At 32.5% G+C, this 14,489-nt stretch overlaps 1 protein-coding gene across 4 annotated transcripts in view; it reads left to right on the forward strand.

Annotated features, from left to right (window-relative positions):
* Nucleotides 1–14,262, forward strand: part of LOC105333888 (protein kinase C delta type) — a 35,342-nt gene extending 21,080 nt beyond the window's left edge. For 3 of the 4 annotated variants that reach the window (XM_034450346.2, XM_034450347.2, XM_011437101.4), the window contains 16 exons: nucleotides 724–920; nucleotides 2,871–2,931; nucleotides 5,011–5,043; nucleotides 6,346–6,505; nucleotides 6,697–6,728; nucleotides 6,982–7,067; nucleotides 7,513–7,642; nucleotides 7,913–8,052; nucleotides 8,364–8,540; nucleotides 9,091–9,264; nucleotides 9,542–9,633; nucleotides 10,202–10,264; nucleotides 10,574–10,712; nucleotides 11,422–11,610; nucleotides 11,809–11,949; nucleotides 12,224–14,262. In XM_034450346.2, the coding sequence (XP_034306237.1) occupies nucleotides 724–920; nucleotides 2,871–2,931; nucleotides 5,011–5,043; nucleotides 6,346–6,505; nucleotides 6,697–6,728; nucleotides 6,982–7,067; nucleotides 7,513–7,642; nucleotides 7,913–8,052; nucleotides 8,364–8,540; nucleotides 9,091–9,264; nucleotides 9,542–9,633; nucleotides 10,202–10,264; nucleotides 10,574–10,712; nucleotides 11,422–11,610; nucleotides 11,809–11,949; nucleotides 12,224–12,370 (1,961 nt within the window). In that variant the 3' untranslated portion in view covers nucleotides 12,371–14,262. The remainder of the gene's footprint in view (nucleotides 1–723; nucleotides 921–2,870; nucleotides 2,932–5,010; nucleotides 5,044–6,345; nucleotides 6,506–6,696; nucleotides 6,729–6,981; nucleotides 7,068–7,512; nucleotides 7,643–7,912; nucleotides 8,053–8,363; nucleotides 8,541–9,090; nucleotides 9,265–9,541; nucleotides 9,634–10,201; nucleotides 10,265–10,573; nucleotides 10,713–11,421; nucleotides 11,611–11,808; nucleotides 11,950–12,223) is intronic. The other variant, XM_034450349.2, reaches the window with a different exon arrangement.
* The last annotated feature ends 227 nt before the right edge of the window (nucleotides 14,263–14,489 follow it).

The following is a 14,489-nucleotide window of genomic DNA, read 5'->3' on the forward strand; positions in this document are numbered from 1 at the left end:
CATTGAGAAGTAAATATCACTGGAAGCTGTATGATAAGTGTTAAATATATTCACATTCACTTTATAATATAATAATATTTTTTTTTATCCCCCCTCCCTAATTAATAATATAATAATCGTGCAAACTGTTGTTTTTCTGCAAACTATATTGAATGATGAGGAAGATCATAAGAACTTTTATAGGCATATTGCTATGTATATTTCATATATATATATATGTACGCTTTGTCATAAAATTGCATGCTTTTATGCTTTTATTTACAAACATGCTTACAATACAATCCTCTGAGAACAGAAAATACTGTAACAGCGAGTTGAAGTGTATGTCTGTTGTATTGGTAATCTAGCTAGGTCCTGATGGCTCTTTTCCTGAGTCAATTCATGTTTTACAAATTTTGTAGGTCAGTCAGCTTACATTTCCTATTCATTCATTTATGATAAAGCATCACATTTCCTAGTTTTAGTAAGGTTGCATTTTTTAAAAATTGATACGTGCTTACAACACCTGCCTGTCATGCACTCACAATTGTTAATACTGTATATATAGAGTTTTGCTACAGATAGTTTTCCCATATATTATGTATTTGATAAATGTTGTATTGGTATTATAACCATTAATGCTTTAAATAAATGAACGTTCAGATATTAATGGTCTTTTAAACAAATAGTACATTCAGTGCATTTAGAGCACAGTTTTCTTATATCAGCTTGTTGATTTTGTAGGTCAGAAACCACAGTATGTACAGAAGAAACGGACGATATACCCAGAATGGAATACTTGTTTTGATGCTCACATTTACGAGGGTCGAGTCATTAACATGATTGTCAATGAGAAGCCCAACAGGATGTTGGCTGAAGTGACCATCAGCGCCAGAGCTTTAGCTGACAAATGCAGGGACGGCAACATCTCGTCGACCTGGGTAAGGCCTCGCAGTCACTGTAATACTGCTTATAGGTACTCTCAGTGAACTGAGTACAATTTACTGCATCATTGGGATCCTCACTGTATAGGTTTATTTACCCTCTATAAACCTGTGGAAAAAACAACAACAAAACACTGCTAGGCTCTAGGTGTCTTGGTCTAGGTGTACTTGGTAACTGTCAACAGCCTTTTGGGGTATTCTCACTGCTTATAGGTTCATTGAAACTCTGTAATCTTGTATTTAAAAAAAAAACCAATGCTAAGCTCTACATGTAGGTAAATTTAAGTCTACTGCATCTTGGGTATCCTTACTGCTTAGTTTCATTTCACCACTATAAACCATTAAGAAAAAATTTGCTGATGAGCTTGTGTTTTGGGTTTGCTATATAAAAACAGAAAAGTAGTTAATAAAAAAGTGTAATGATTTCAAGGTGGTTTATATTATAACTGCATATATCATTGTACAATGTATACCCTTATGCCCTTTTTATAAAAGATATTTGGAAAGTGAATAGCACCTCAGTTCTGGTTTCTCTTCATCACATTCTAAAATCCGAGGAAGGAGTCCACTGTCATATAACATTTATTTATTAAATTTGAATCAAAATAATGAAGGAAGAAATTGAAACTCATAAATATGAATGATTCATAGTCTAGGTTTGAAGATCAATTATAAGTAGGAGAAAATCAATTGTTCAGCAGAATCAATTGTTTAGCAGTTTGTGCCATAATTATATGTATCATGTCATTGTTTTCTTGCTATAATAGACAACAGATTTTCTGTTTAACAAACAACATTAGCTCTCCCAAGGCTTCATGGCACTTAAGTTTTTAGTGTATATGTACTTGGGAAGCTTTATTAAATAGCAGCCCCTTTTTTCTCTGTTTGTATAATAAAGAAGTCTTGGTGGTTTTCCTTAAATGTCTATGATAGGCCCTATTAGTTCCTTATTCAGTAGAAATGTCCTTAATCAGTGAAGAATATGTCTAGATTTACAGTATCATACAAGGATAGCATAAACCTTGATTGACCATACTTAATCTGTAATTTGATCGAGTGTTTAGATCGTATAACAACGAGCTCTGCCTCCTTTCACGCTATTGATTCCTCTCGGTTAGCCCTTGTCATCAGGCTCCTTATGGATTCCAGCACTTAATTGCCACTTTAAGAGAGGCCTGTAGAAATATCTTCATCTGACCAGCTAACATGGATGGTAGCAAAGAGATCTTTACCATGTTGCTTTACTGCTTAGTATCATGAGATATCATCAACATCCCTTCTCTCTCTTTCCATCCCCCAACCCTCCTCTCTCTTAATTATTATCTTGAGATGTTATCTGTGCCACTTTTTTTCTGTTTGTGGAATCGGAAAGGGAAAAATAATGTCCTCAAGTCATATAATGTCAGGTCTTATGATTACTTGGAGGAGAAGGGAGATGAGATATATAGGATTGATTTTCCATATGTCAAACACCCTGTTCCAACCTTTTGACGTTGTTGGGGTCTGATGTAAAGTGTATCTCAGGAGATCTGGCATTTTGTTCACAATTGATGTTCCCTTCACTTTACAGCCCGAGATTATTAGTCTTCATCCTATGGTTTTTTTTCCTCTCATCCTAGAGAGAGAGGTTTATTACAGTCTTCAGATCATGAGTCAGGGTTTCTCACATTTTTCTTTCTCATTTGTTGTTGGTTTTATCATGATCTTGTTTACATTTTTTATTCTGAATTTTTCAAAAAATGCACACAAAATTTCATTGCTCCAAATGTGTTAACTTGTTAATTGAATATTGAATTCATGCTTTTATTTCCAATTAAATCTATTTCAGTTTGATTAATGATTTTTAACCCCCAATGAATAATATGTTTTAATTATTAATTTCATGCTTTTGCTGACACAGAAAATTTTTATTCATCTTTCACATTGATATATTGATTTCGATTTCAGCTGGAATTGAAGCCATCTGGGAGACTGCAGATACAGATTCGATTTTTCTCCGAAAACGAAGGTAATGTCCCAGAGACGTGTTAACATTAAATGTCATAATCTCTAAAGGCATGAAAAATTCATGTGATGTGTTTGCATCTTGTACCATTTTTTTGTCCGTCTTTACATAATATTCATGTGTTAATGTATGTATCTGTAAGTAAAAATATATTAAGATTATGATATTCATCAGATTTCAAGTGACTTTTGCATGCAAGAATCTGTTTTCTTTCCCAGTTCTAATTAAAATGTAGTTAGAATAATTCACTTTTAATATAAAAAATATACACTCCAGTCAAAGCATTTTAGTCTACCCATTTAATGATTTGTAATGATTTCATGAAATTTTTAATTATGCTGTTATGAATTAATCCCTTAAAAGAGTATAAATGTGTATTCAAGCATTTGTTTGAAACAACATACAATGTTTTTGTTGTTTATGTACATGTAATGTACTTAATATATTCCAAAATGAATATTATGGTTTTTTGCAAATCTGCACATATAATTTAAGTAAAAAGCAAAACTATAAAGAAATATATTTTATGAATGATTATTTTTATGATTATATAAAAGTAATTTTTGAAGTTTTATGAATTATTTTTGAAAAATTAATAAGATTTTGAATATGAAGATGTAGGGAAGAGAGAGAATGAGTTGTCTTCATGTGAAAAAGACTTCCATGCCTATACGTAGTGCAAATAATATGTTGGCACATATAGTAGCCTGTTATTCAATCATACAGCTGTGACTGCTTGACAATTTAAATCTAAAATTTAAACACGAATGGTTAATGGCATTATTAATGTAAGAAAATCAATAATTTGATTAAGGAACAAAAAATTAATCATTATATAGTTTCTCAAGCCAAATTTTTGAAATGTTGATGAGGGCAGCAGGTGTTTATGAATGACTCAAATTTACAACCCATCTTATAGTCACATGTACTTATTTGTGTACTCATCAGCAGATATTCATTTAACTGATACATTGGCAAAGGTTAAATATTATTTTTTGTTCTTTTTAGTTAAACAGTGTTTCCTTTTCAAAGAAAGAGTTTTTGCAGATTTTAGAACAAACATGACAAATGGTATATGCCTCTGTTTCATTCTGCAGCTCATCTTCTCTTCCACAGTAATAACACAAGTCTGAACTAAAATATGGGATTTCTAATGGCATATTACACAAGTGAATTTGCCTGATGAAACATTAGTCAAATTGAGCATGGGGTGTTTTCTTATCGATCTTTAGTGTCTGGGAGACAAGACAAAAAAATACGGAAAGTAAAAAACTGCAAAGTCCAACTTTACAAATTTGCCATCATAAAATTTCCAAAGAATACACTTGTCCTTTTTTCTGCTTCTAGGCAATATCATAAAAGCTTCAATTTTTAAAGATAACAGACATTTCATTGGTAGATGTTTCTGTCACGTTTCCATTGACAGAGACTAGCATTTATTCTGAGTCACCTAATCGTTTGTTTACAATGGAGAAAACCAATAATGATAAGCTACGTGTATAAAAATCTGAAGAAAAAAAACAACAATAAAAAAGTTTGATACGGCGTTGATTTTTCTGATGTGGCGATGCCTTAGAAACAAGTCATTAATTTTTTTTGGCCCAACATGGTTTTTTCAATAAAATGTATCTGTATTGAAGTAAATAAGCCATATATTATTCCTAATATGCATCCTGGGTGTCTAGAAAATTGATGAAGGAGGATATCTATATTTGTTAAATTATGTCATTTTGTCATTGAATCATCTGTAAAAGAAATACTTGCTTTCATATGTAAGTACTTCCCTTTAAAATAGAAATACAAATATGTGGCTGAACAATTCTTCATGTAAAAAAAAGTTTGATATCTTATTATAATGTAATATTGTAATAAATATGTCAATAAATTTATTCTATGGAAAGGGGAGTGGGTGCTAATACTGTCAAAGGGAAAAATCCTAATGCCATAAAAATACAAATGCCAGAAATTATGGTAAGGTTCAAACCCAGTTTTGTTGGATTTTCTCTTTAGGGAAAGTTCAAGTTGAGTGTGCATGACAAAAGCATGTATCTGTTGTTATTGAGATTGTCTTGTTGTTTTTAGAGGTAGCTCCCGGACCCTCTGTCAAGTCCAAAGGTAATGCATCAGTTTGCTTCCATGACTTGTAATGTGATAGATTCTGTAATATAGATCTCAGTGTGTGGTTACCAGTGCTTGTAGTGTACGTATCCTATTGCTACCAGGTCATTGCTTCACATCAATATCTCAATCATTGTTTTTACCTGATCATGTCACATACTGCATGTGTTTGTTCATATAACTGACTGAACATCAATAGACATCTTTCCATGAGATTTTAATACATTTTTTTCATATAAAGTTTTTATCATTGTGTGTTTTTAAAATTTTTTTTTTTAGTATTTCATTTTTATTTATTGATTTATTTTAATGTTTATTTATTTTTGTTTGTTTGTTTGTGCACTAACTGTTCTTGGAAAAAGTTGAAATGAATGCTTTTTTTAAAGGTGTGTGGTATGCATCATGTGTATTTCATATTATCAATTGTATGTAAATGTTAATAATAATCACATCTATACAAAAACATGCAGTTATGAATATCGTATACCAAGATATGAAATGCAGTTAATAGGAATGTTTTTTCAATTATGATCACTTAAAAAATGAAGTAAGTGCTTAAAATTAATACATGTAGATCGCTGTACAATTACAATAGGAGATAGTTAAACCGAGAGGACATCCTGAGTTACTATTTCCCTGTATTACGATACCCTATCCACTTGTTTTGTTTATAGCTTATATATGCAATCTTATAGATCCATTATTTTATTGTACCCCATGCATTGTTCTTGTTTAAAGTTTATTTGCTATCAGATGGATGCATTATCCTTTTTTAGTACACCCATCCTCCCTTCCCGTTTCTTGCTCCCTGCTACGCGTGAATCAATCACTTCCTGTACAAAATGATGTACCATATCATGATATATGAATGTTATTAATTGTTAAACAGGGGCTTTCTAACTTCGTTGCCTTAAATGAATTATGTTGTACTTGTATGGATACTGAATTGAATTGATTTTGAACATAAAGTTTGTATCTTTGCAAATAAAAAAAATGCAGCAAAATTGAAGTGTGAGTGTGATGAATGTATATCTAGATGTTTTTAAACAGGGCATATGTACCATAAATCAATATATCTGACAGCAAACGTCAGTGCATGTACTAAAAACTAAATTCCACTGTGCCAGGGTTAGTGTTATGTAACTTTTGGAGGATCCTGCAAGCCAGTTTGAAGGATCAAAGTGGAACGTTGCGGCCATACAAAACAGAACTTGTGCAAAATGTTTCATAAATTGTATCAACTGCTATTAGCTAGATCATGTAAACACCTCTATATTATTTTCTGAATGTCTCTTGCAGAACAAATTCCACAGACAGACCCAGACAAGGGGGGAGGAGGGATCACTCGACGCAGGGGTGCCATCAAACAACAGAAAGTTCATGAGGTCAAGGGTCACCAGTTCATCGCCAAATTTTTCCGACAGCCAACTTACTGTTCTTTCTGCAATGAGTTTCTATGGTAATTTACATAATAATTAAGACATGATTTACAAGAAGGATTAGATTTTCAGTGTTACAACAATTTCAGTAAATCAATATCTGTTAAAACATTACTTGATATTGTGTTTCATTATTTTAAAATTTGAAAGCTTTTGATTTTAAAGTTTTAAAGCTTTTGATATATAATATTTTAAATTTTATTTTTGCCAGGGGGCTCAACAAACAGGGCTATCAATGTAAAGGTAGGTTCTCTTTGCAACAGAGAAAAAATGTTTCAATTTATCAAGCAGAGGATAAAATATCATATTGTTAAACAATATCTGTACAGCAAAGTAGAAAACCCATTCTTCTGATTTTCACATTTTTTCTTTGTGTTCCTTCATTTTAAGTCTAGTGTAAATGCTAGGTAATAAATAATTTTTCCTGGATGTCATATGATATTATTAAAAAAGTAATGAAAAATAACACAAGTTCTTTATTATTGTGATGATGTAGTTTGTAACTGTGCTGTCCACAAGAAGTGTCATGAGAAGATCCTGGGCCAGTGCCCGGGCAGTGCCAAAGACAGCAGGGAGACCAAGGTCAGGCTCACTCCACCTCTAACAAAGATTCCTTAGTCAATCTGATGAATTTGTTTCGCTTGATCTAGAAATTGACAAACTGTAAAGGTTGCTTATAAAATCCAAGCTGTGAGGTTTAATTGACAAGGTTTTCAACATTAGACTGGTCATATTTAAGAATATAGTGCAGAAAACCAAATATAGTAATATTAAAAAATTAATAGATACATAATTATGAAATGATTTGTTAAAGATCTCTTTTACCTCACTCACACAGTCTGCTTTTCAAAATAAGAAATATCCTGAACATTTGATACTCATTTAGTTTATGAATCTGATACTGTAAATCCCTGATTTATGCTTCTCGCATTTTTACACAACTATTAATTCCTTGTGATAAGTAAGGAATCTACTGTACACAATATTTATATAGATGGAGTTTAAAAGAAATATTTTGATGTTTCAGATGATGTCGGAGAGATTCAATATTAACGTTCCGCACAGGTTCAAGGTCAATAACTACATGTCGCCGACCTTCTGTGATCACTGTGGCACTCTGCTGTACGGTTTGTTCAGACAGGGACTCAAGTGTGAAGGTACGGCAAAAATCGTAGGACTGTATCCTTCAATCAAAGGGAGGCAATTATCAAAGGATTTCTCTTCAAATGAAACCTTCATAGTCATTCATTAAATTTTAGACTTAAAGATAACTTTAAAGCTTGCACAATATGATAATGATTTTTAAAAATTCATTTGAAAGTTAAATTTGTTATAGATTTAAAAATCAGTAAAATTTTAATTAAATTTATTTTTTTCTGAAAGTTCAGTAAATATATATCTTGAGAAAAATTAATATTTGTTTGCAGTATGTGGTACAAACTGCCACAAGAAATGTGAGAAATTCATGCCCAATTTATGTGGTGTCAATCAAAAGATGTTGGCGGAGGTTCTGAGTGAGGTCAGGAAGGCGCCATCTGTCAGTCAACGAAAACAAGGCACAACTACGGTAAATAACGGCCGTCTTGTCAAAATAATAGAGGAAGATTGTATTAGTGCAATCATTTAGATCTTTTGAAGTATTTCTCAATTTTTTTGTACATATCATAATAGCTTTTATGTTTTTGCTAATTTGATAACATGCATGTATACAGAATATGATTTTGTGAATGAAGTGAGACAGAACTCATGGGATTTTTATACTTTTCACAGCTTTTAACACTATAAGCAGTCTAAGGGATATAAATCCCATGGACTCAAGTGATGCCTTGTATAATGAAAGCATGAAAGAATCAATTGCATTTGATTTATATGTTACAGAATAGCCAAGAAGAGAGTAGCTCAGATGATGAAGGCCAGGGATATGAACAGATCTGGGAAAAAAATGGCCCCCCTCTGGAGCCCCCAGGAAGCAAACCCCCTGCTGTCCCTCGACGAAAATTCACACCCAACGATTTCTCTTTCCACAAAGTTTTGGGCAAAGGAAGTTTTGGAAAGGTATAATGGGCAATGGTTTATTTTTTGAGGGGTTGAAATTTGTAAAATTCATTACTGTTGATTATATTTTTTATTAAAGCAGTTTTTAACAATTTTTCTAAAGAATTATTCATGTATTGATGTTGTTTATAAATTTCACACTTATATACTTTATATGAAAAATTATTTGCCCCCATTTCATTTTCGCCCCTTTTGCCTTTGTCAGCGGGCAAATTTAAGACAGGGCAAACTCCAAAGTCTCAAATATTATCTTTCAAACACAACTTGGTTTGGGCAAATTCAAAAAGGGGAGAAATTGTTTGCAAGTGAAAATGGGGCGAAAATAACCCTGTATTCAGTATTTATAAATATGATTATTGTAATGGATTTTGTTAATTGCATTTAGATTTTGATATTTTGTAATGAATTATGGACATGAAATATTATTAATCTCTATTTGTATATTTGAATATTTGTATTCAAAAGAGAAATCACTGAAAAAATATCGCAGCTCAGGTCATGTCAGTTAATTTTGAAGACATGTTGATAATTTGCTTTACCTTTCTTAAAGGTCATGCTAGCAGAGCTTAAGGGACGAGGGCGATACTATGCTATCAAGGTTCTCAAGAAGGACGTAGTGTTAGAGGACGATGACGTAGAGTGTACAATGATAGAGAAACAAGTCCTGGCCCTGGGCTGTCAGCACCCCTATTTAACTCATCTACACAGTACTTTCACCACACCAGTAAGTAGAGACTAGAACAACAATTATTATTGGGGGGTAAACGGTAAGGAGGGGAGCTTCATGTATTAAAGTTATATTTCAGAGTCAAAGAGATAATAAGATGTAAACTAAATATAAAAATCCCATTCGGAAATAATTTAAGTTAAGAAAGAATTGGTTCTCTTAATAATTTGTTAGGTACAACAGATAGTGGCTTTTTCAGCGTTAATGTGTTAATTCTCATCTACTTAAAAGAATTCGATCATGTTTCATTTAAACGAGATATGGATATTTTCAGAGCCACCTGTTTTTTGTGATGGAGTACCTGAATGGTGGAGATCTGATGTTCCATATACAGCTCTCCGGGAAATTCGACATGGCAAGGGCTCAGTAAGTTGTTGTATTCATTCTCATCTTATACATGCAAAGCCTGGCTTAGATGAGATAATCATATACTCATCTAATACTGTGGAATCATTTTTATTTGTGGTGTTCATTGTTTGGGTAGCCAAAATTTTCCTGGTTCGTGGGCACGTCATTTTGTTTGTAGTGCAAGCAGACCATTTTGATAAATATTAAACAAATGATTGTATATAGGTTCGTGGGGATGTGAATTCGTGGGCAAGGGTTACCCACGAAAGCCACAAACATTGGTCCATTGGTCCCCCAAGAACGATGATTCCACAGTACATGTAGACCCTGGCATAGATTAGATAATCGTTTTCATCTTAAACAAGTAGAGACTGGTTTTCTTAGTTAAAAGCACAATTTTTGATGTATGATACTTCTTACAGAATATATCAGTTTTTAATACTGTTCAAGAAATTTTGCCTAAAGTTGTATCGACCTTTAATTTTGATAGGCCAAGACTGATTGATAATATGATTAATTAAATGTATGTATGCCTGAAAATTGGATAAACTTGAAAATTAATGTAACAATTGAATTCTCTTTTCAGATTTTATGGTGCAGAAATTTTGTTAGGATTGCAATTTTTACATTCAAGAGGAATTGTTTATAGGTAAGATTTAGGTTCTTCAGTCTACAGTCAGATTAATTCCAAAGTGTAATTAGCACCCTAAGAATGTAGTCTGTTTTTTGTATTGCAATTTGTTGAAAGAATTTACAACTAATTTTTATGAATCCATCTTGTAAATTTAAATACAGACACACATATCTCTGTAAAAAACCTTAATTGCAACAAAAGCTTCTTCAACTTCAATCAGTTTGATTTTCTTACCCTGAAAAAAAAGTAGGTGCCAATTGAGAGCATGGTCTCTCTATTTCATGATGATATTAAAGTCACAAATAATGGTGTTTTACTTTGCAGAGATCTAAAACTAGACAATGTGTTGCTGGACCGAGAGGGACACGTAAAGATAGCAGATTTTGGCATGTGTAAACTGAATGTATTTGATGAGAGGAAAGCCACCACATTTTGTGGAACTCCAGACTACATCGCTCCAGAGGTAAGGAATGATGTTGAAATAAAACTGTAGAATTAGTTACGTGTACAATGAATAGTTGTGTTTCATCCTGTGTTGTCAAGAAAATGGAAGAAGATGTTTGTTTGTAACATCTTGGTCCTAATTTCATAATTTCAAGGGATGATTTTAATAATGGTTTTGCTTAATATGGGCATATAAAAGTAATCCTTTATTCATTTTTTTCACTTATCTTCCTAAAGTTGGTTTTGTTTACAATGGATGCATAATATATGGGTTGAAAAAATCCCATCAATGGGGGGGGGGGGGGGGGGGGGGGGGCGGAACCAAATGTTTACACCTTTCTAATTGTGCCCATGATGCATTAATATTTGTGCTGTTTTTTTTGTGTTCCCATACAGAAATTAATTTTTATTTCCATTAATTGCATTTTTCTATCTGTGAAAGGAGATTGATCTGGTGTAAGTAGGTGAAAGTCTATAACTCTCTTGGATAATTTGTTTGTATGGAAAATTGTTTTGTACTGTACTAGCCAAAAAATTGGACCAAGCAGCTTTAAAAATTTTTTTATATAAATATGTTCACATTTTGTCGAATTTATCTTTGTTTTATGGAAAACAGGAGATAAGAATGTCTCAGACAAAGAGTTTTCTCCCTTTTGTTGTGTACCAATTTATTGTAGATTTTTTAGTTGAAAATATTCACATCTTTATCCTTGAGTTTTGTTTCACAGATTCTGAAAGGTTGGAAGTACAACCAGTCAGTTGATTGGTGGTCGTACGGTGTTCTGCTGTACGAGATGATGATTGGCCAGTCACCTTTCCATGGAGATGACGAAGACGACTTATTTCATTCCATTATGAATGACACCCCTCACTACCCTAGGTGGCTTTCCAAGGAGGCAGCATCAATGCTTAGTTTGGTTCGTATCTCAAGAAACATTCATATTATAATTTGAAATGTTTCTCTACTAGTTTTATGGCAAAAAGTTGCAAAAACTGATCAATTTCCATCTGTAATCTGTTTTTTTTTCATCGACGCTAGAAATTTTTTTTGTTATTGTAAGAATTTGTATGATAGTTATAATTTGTTTTTGAAGAATGTGCATTCTTTTATATAGTTATTTATACGAAATCCCAAAGAGAGGCTTGGCATGCCCGATTGCTCGGCTGGACCAATCAGATCGCAGGCATTCTACAAAAACATTGATTGGGACAGACTGGAGCTAAAACAGATGGACCCGCCATTCAAACCAAAAATTGTAAGCAGCCTTGATTTAAAGATATTTTTTTTCATTTTCATCTTTATGGGTAGAAACTTGATTGCAACTTATTTTACTGTCATGAAGTAAGTTTGCGAAATGAAAGCATTGCACAAAATTCTGAGAATTTTTTAAATTCTAAATTGTTATATAACTATATAATCTAATCATATAATTTGTTTAAACAGTTTGAGAATAGAATTTTGGCTTCTTAACCTCCATATACATGCTGAATGCTATGGTAACTGATTTTTTGTATGCTTTTCTGTTGCAGAAATCTGATCATGACATATCAAACTTTGACAAAGACTTCACAATGGAGAAGGTCCAGCTCACTCCACCAGACAAAGAACTTCTCAAGACAATGAATCAAAAAGTCTTCAATGGCTTCTCCTTCACCAGCACCGAGGCAGAACACTAAGATCAGAAATCCCGAATCCGCTCGGGAAATATCCGGGAAACGTTCAGCCGTCAATCCCTGGTTTCCAATTGTGGCCATCTGTGATCCTAATAGAATATATGTCTCTTCTATTCTACTGTGTATTACAGACTGTGTTGTTTTGTGCAGAATCTGTGTCAGAACCTATGGAAACTGAGGATTTTGTATACGGGGCCATCTCAAAAACTGACTGATGGACAAGCTGTACAGCATTACGTTAATGGCTTGGTGTTAGATATGATGATTCACATTCTCTACTGTCAATTAGTAGTGAAGGATTGGAATTCATTTTCATATTTTGTCTTCTTTATAGCTGTGAATCGAGTTTCGAATTCTTTGAAAAATATAATACACAAGGAAATATATGTATTTAATAGTTAAATTTGTGGATATTGCAACTCACAAGCAGATTATCTTCCTATTTTTAACTTGTAGCTTAGATGAAACGACCAAACAATTTTTTTCTTACTTTGTATTTACATTTTTCTACAAAATGTGATTGTGCCTTTTGTGGTTTATCCAAAGTTATTTCTGTGTGTATGTTTGTCATTTGCTTACCCCCTTTTTATTAAAAGCAGTTTGTATAACCTTTTAAAGAGATGTTCCAATTTGAGTTGAAAACCAAACGTTTATTCTATGTAGCTGCCAGAAAACAATCATGATTTGATAGTTGATAAATTATACTTGAAAAGTGTTAAATGCTAATTGCTTGTCAATGGTTTGATATCACAACAAAATGATGTATAATAGAGTGTTAATAATATGAGAGTGTTTTGCATTGACTGTATAATAATAATAGCAGTTGTATTCTCTATTTTTTCATAAATGAAATCCATGTAGGTTTATTTTCTCTACCCAAAGAAAGCTAGACTTGTTTTAACTTTTGCAATGACATGGGCCAGACAAATAGAAAATGTTAAGCTCTTGTACATGTTGGACTTGGAAGATGCTCTCTTCTTCCTGGATTTGTTATACACTCTAGAAGTGTACTTATTTTTAGAGTATATTTAATATTTGTGTCTTTATTCCTTGAAAACATTGTAGTTGTTCCCATAATAGATTACATCTTGAAACCTTTTTTTTTTTATTATCACATTCTCTACATTCACAAATGTTGGACTGGTATGTTTTACTATCAACACCTCTGTGTTAATTAATGTAAATAAAAGTTTTATAAACTGGGCCAATTTATGGTAAAATTCGAGTAAAGAGACAAATATTATGCACTACACATTACATATTATTATAAGTTTGCAATGTTCTGAACATATATATTTCACAGGAGTTATAAGATGATTAATGTCGGAGGTCTGCTAAGACACATTTCACTTGCATTCACAGAAAAGCTTGCATTAACAGAATGAGTAACATAGAATCATAGGCAAATAAATGAATTGTAAATGTTAAATGGATGGCGTGAATGTTAGATAGCAGCATTGTTAAACAGACATGAACAATTGTAAAAATTTTAGGATTGGGTCATTTATTCTCTCCCAGTCTTCATTTTTTAAAACAGAAGTACTTGTTTCCAGTTTTTACTCAGGAATGATGATTTTTTTTTATCAAAAGCACAGGTATTATCTGCAAGACACATACTAATGGCAGTCAACAAGCATATATTGAATCAATTACCCAATTTGCCCAGCATACTTCAGATAAAGTGTTAGCAAATATGTGTGGACATTGTATGCTGCTGTGTTTGCAAACGTGTATTATGTTTTGCTTCAGTACAATTCGTAAGAATAAGTATTTCCCCCTATCCGGTACACAGTGTCAACAATGTAGTGTAATTATGTATACGTAACTCTTTTACATTTATACATGTATCGACTAATGTTTCATCAGGACTAAAAATAAAATTCATGTTAAATCTATTATTTGTACCTTATTAAAATTTTATGTCTTGTTTTTATCTGTCAAATGCGTAAAACAGTTCAAAGGGACATAGACATAATTTTAGCTCAAATGATATCAATTTTTTATATAGCTTTTGCATGTCTAGAACAATCATCATTAATGTGGCATTTCCAATAATTTTCGAAAATTTGAATGTCAGAAATCAGTTGCAAGCGAGATACAGAGCTTATGGTTTGAACATATT

This window comes from Magallana gigas, chromosome 4 (genome assembly GCF_963853765.1).
Source record: "Magallana gigas chromosome 4, xbMagGiga1.1, whole genome shotgun sequence".
Classification (NCBI taxonomy): Eukaryota; Metazoa; Mollusca; class Bivalvia; order Ostreida; family Ostreidae; genus Magallana; species Magallana gigas.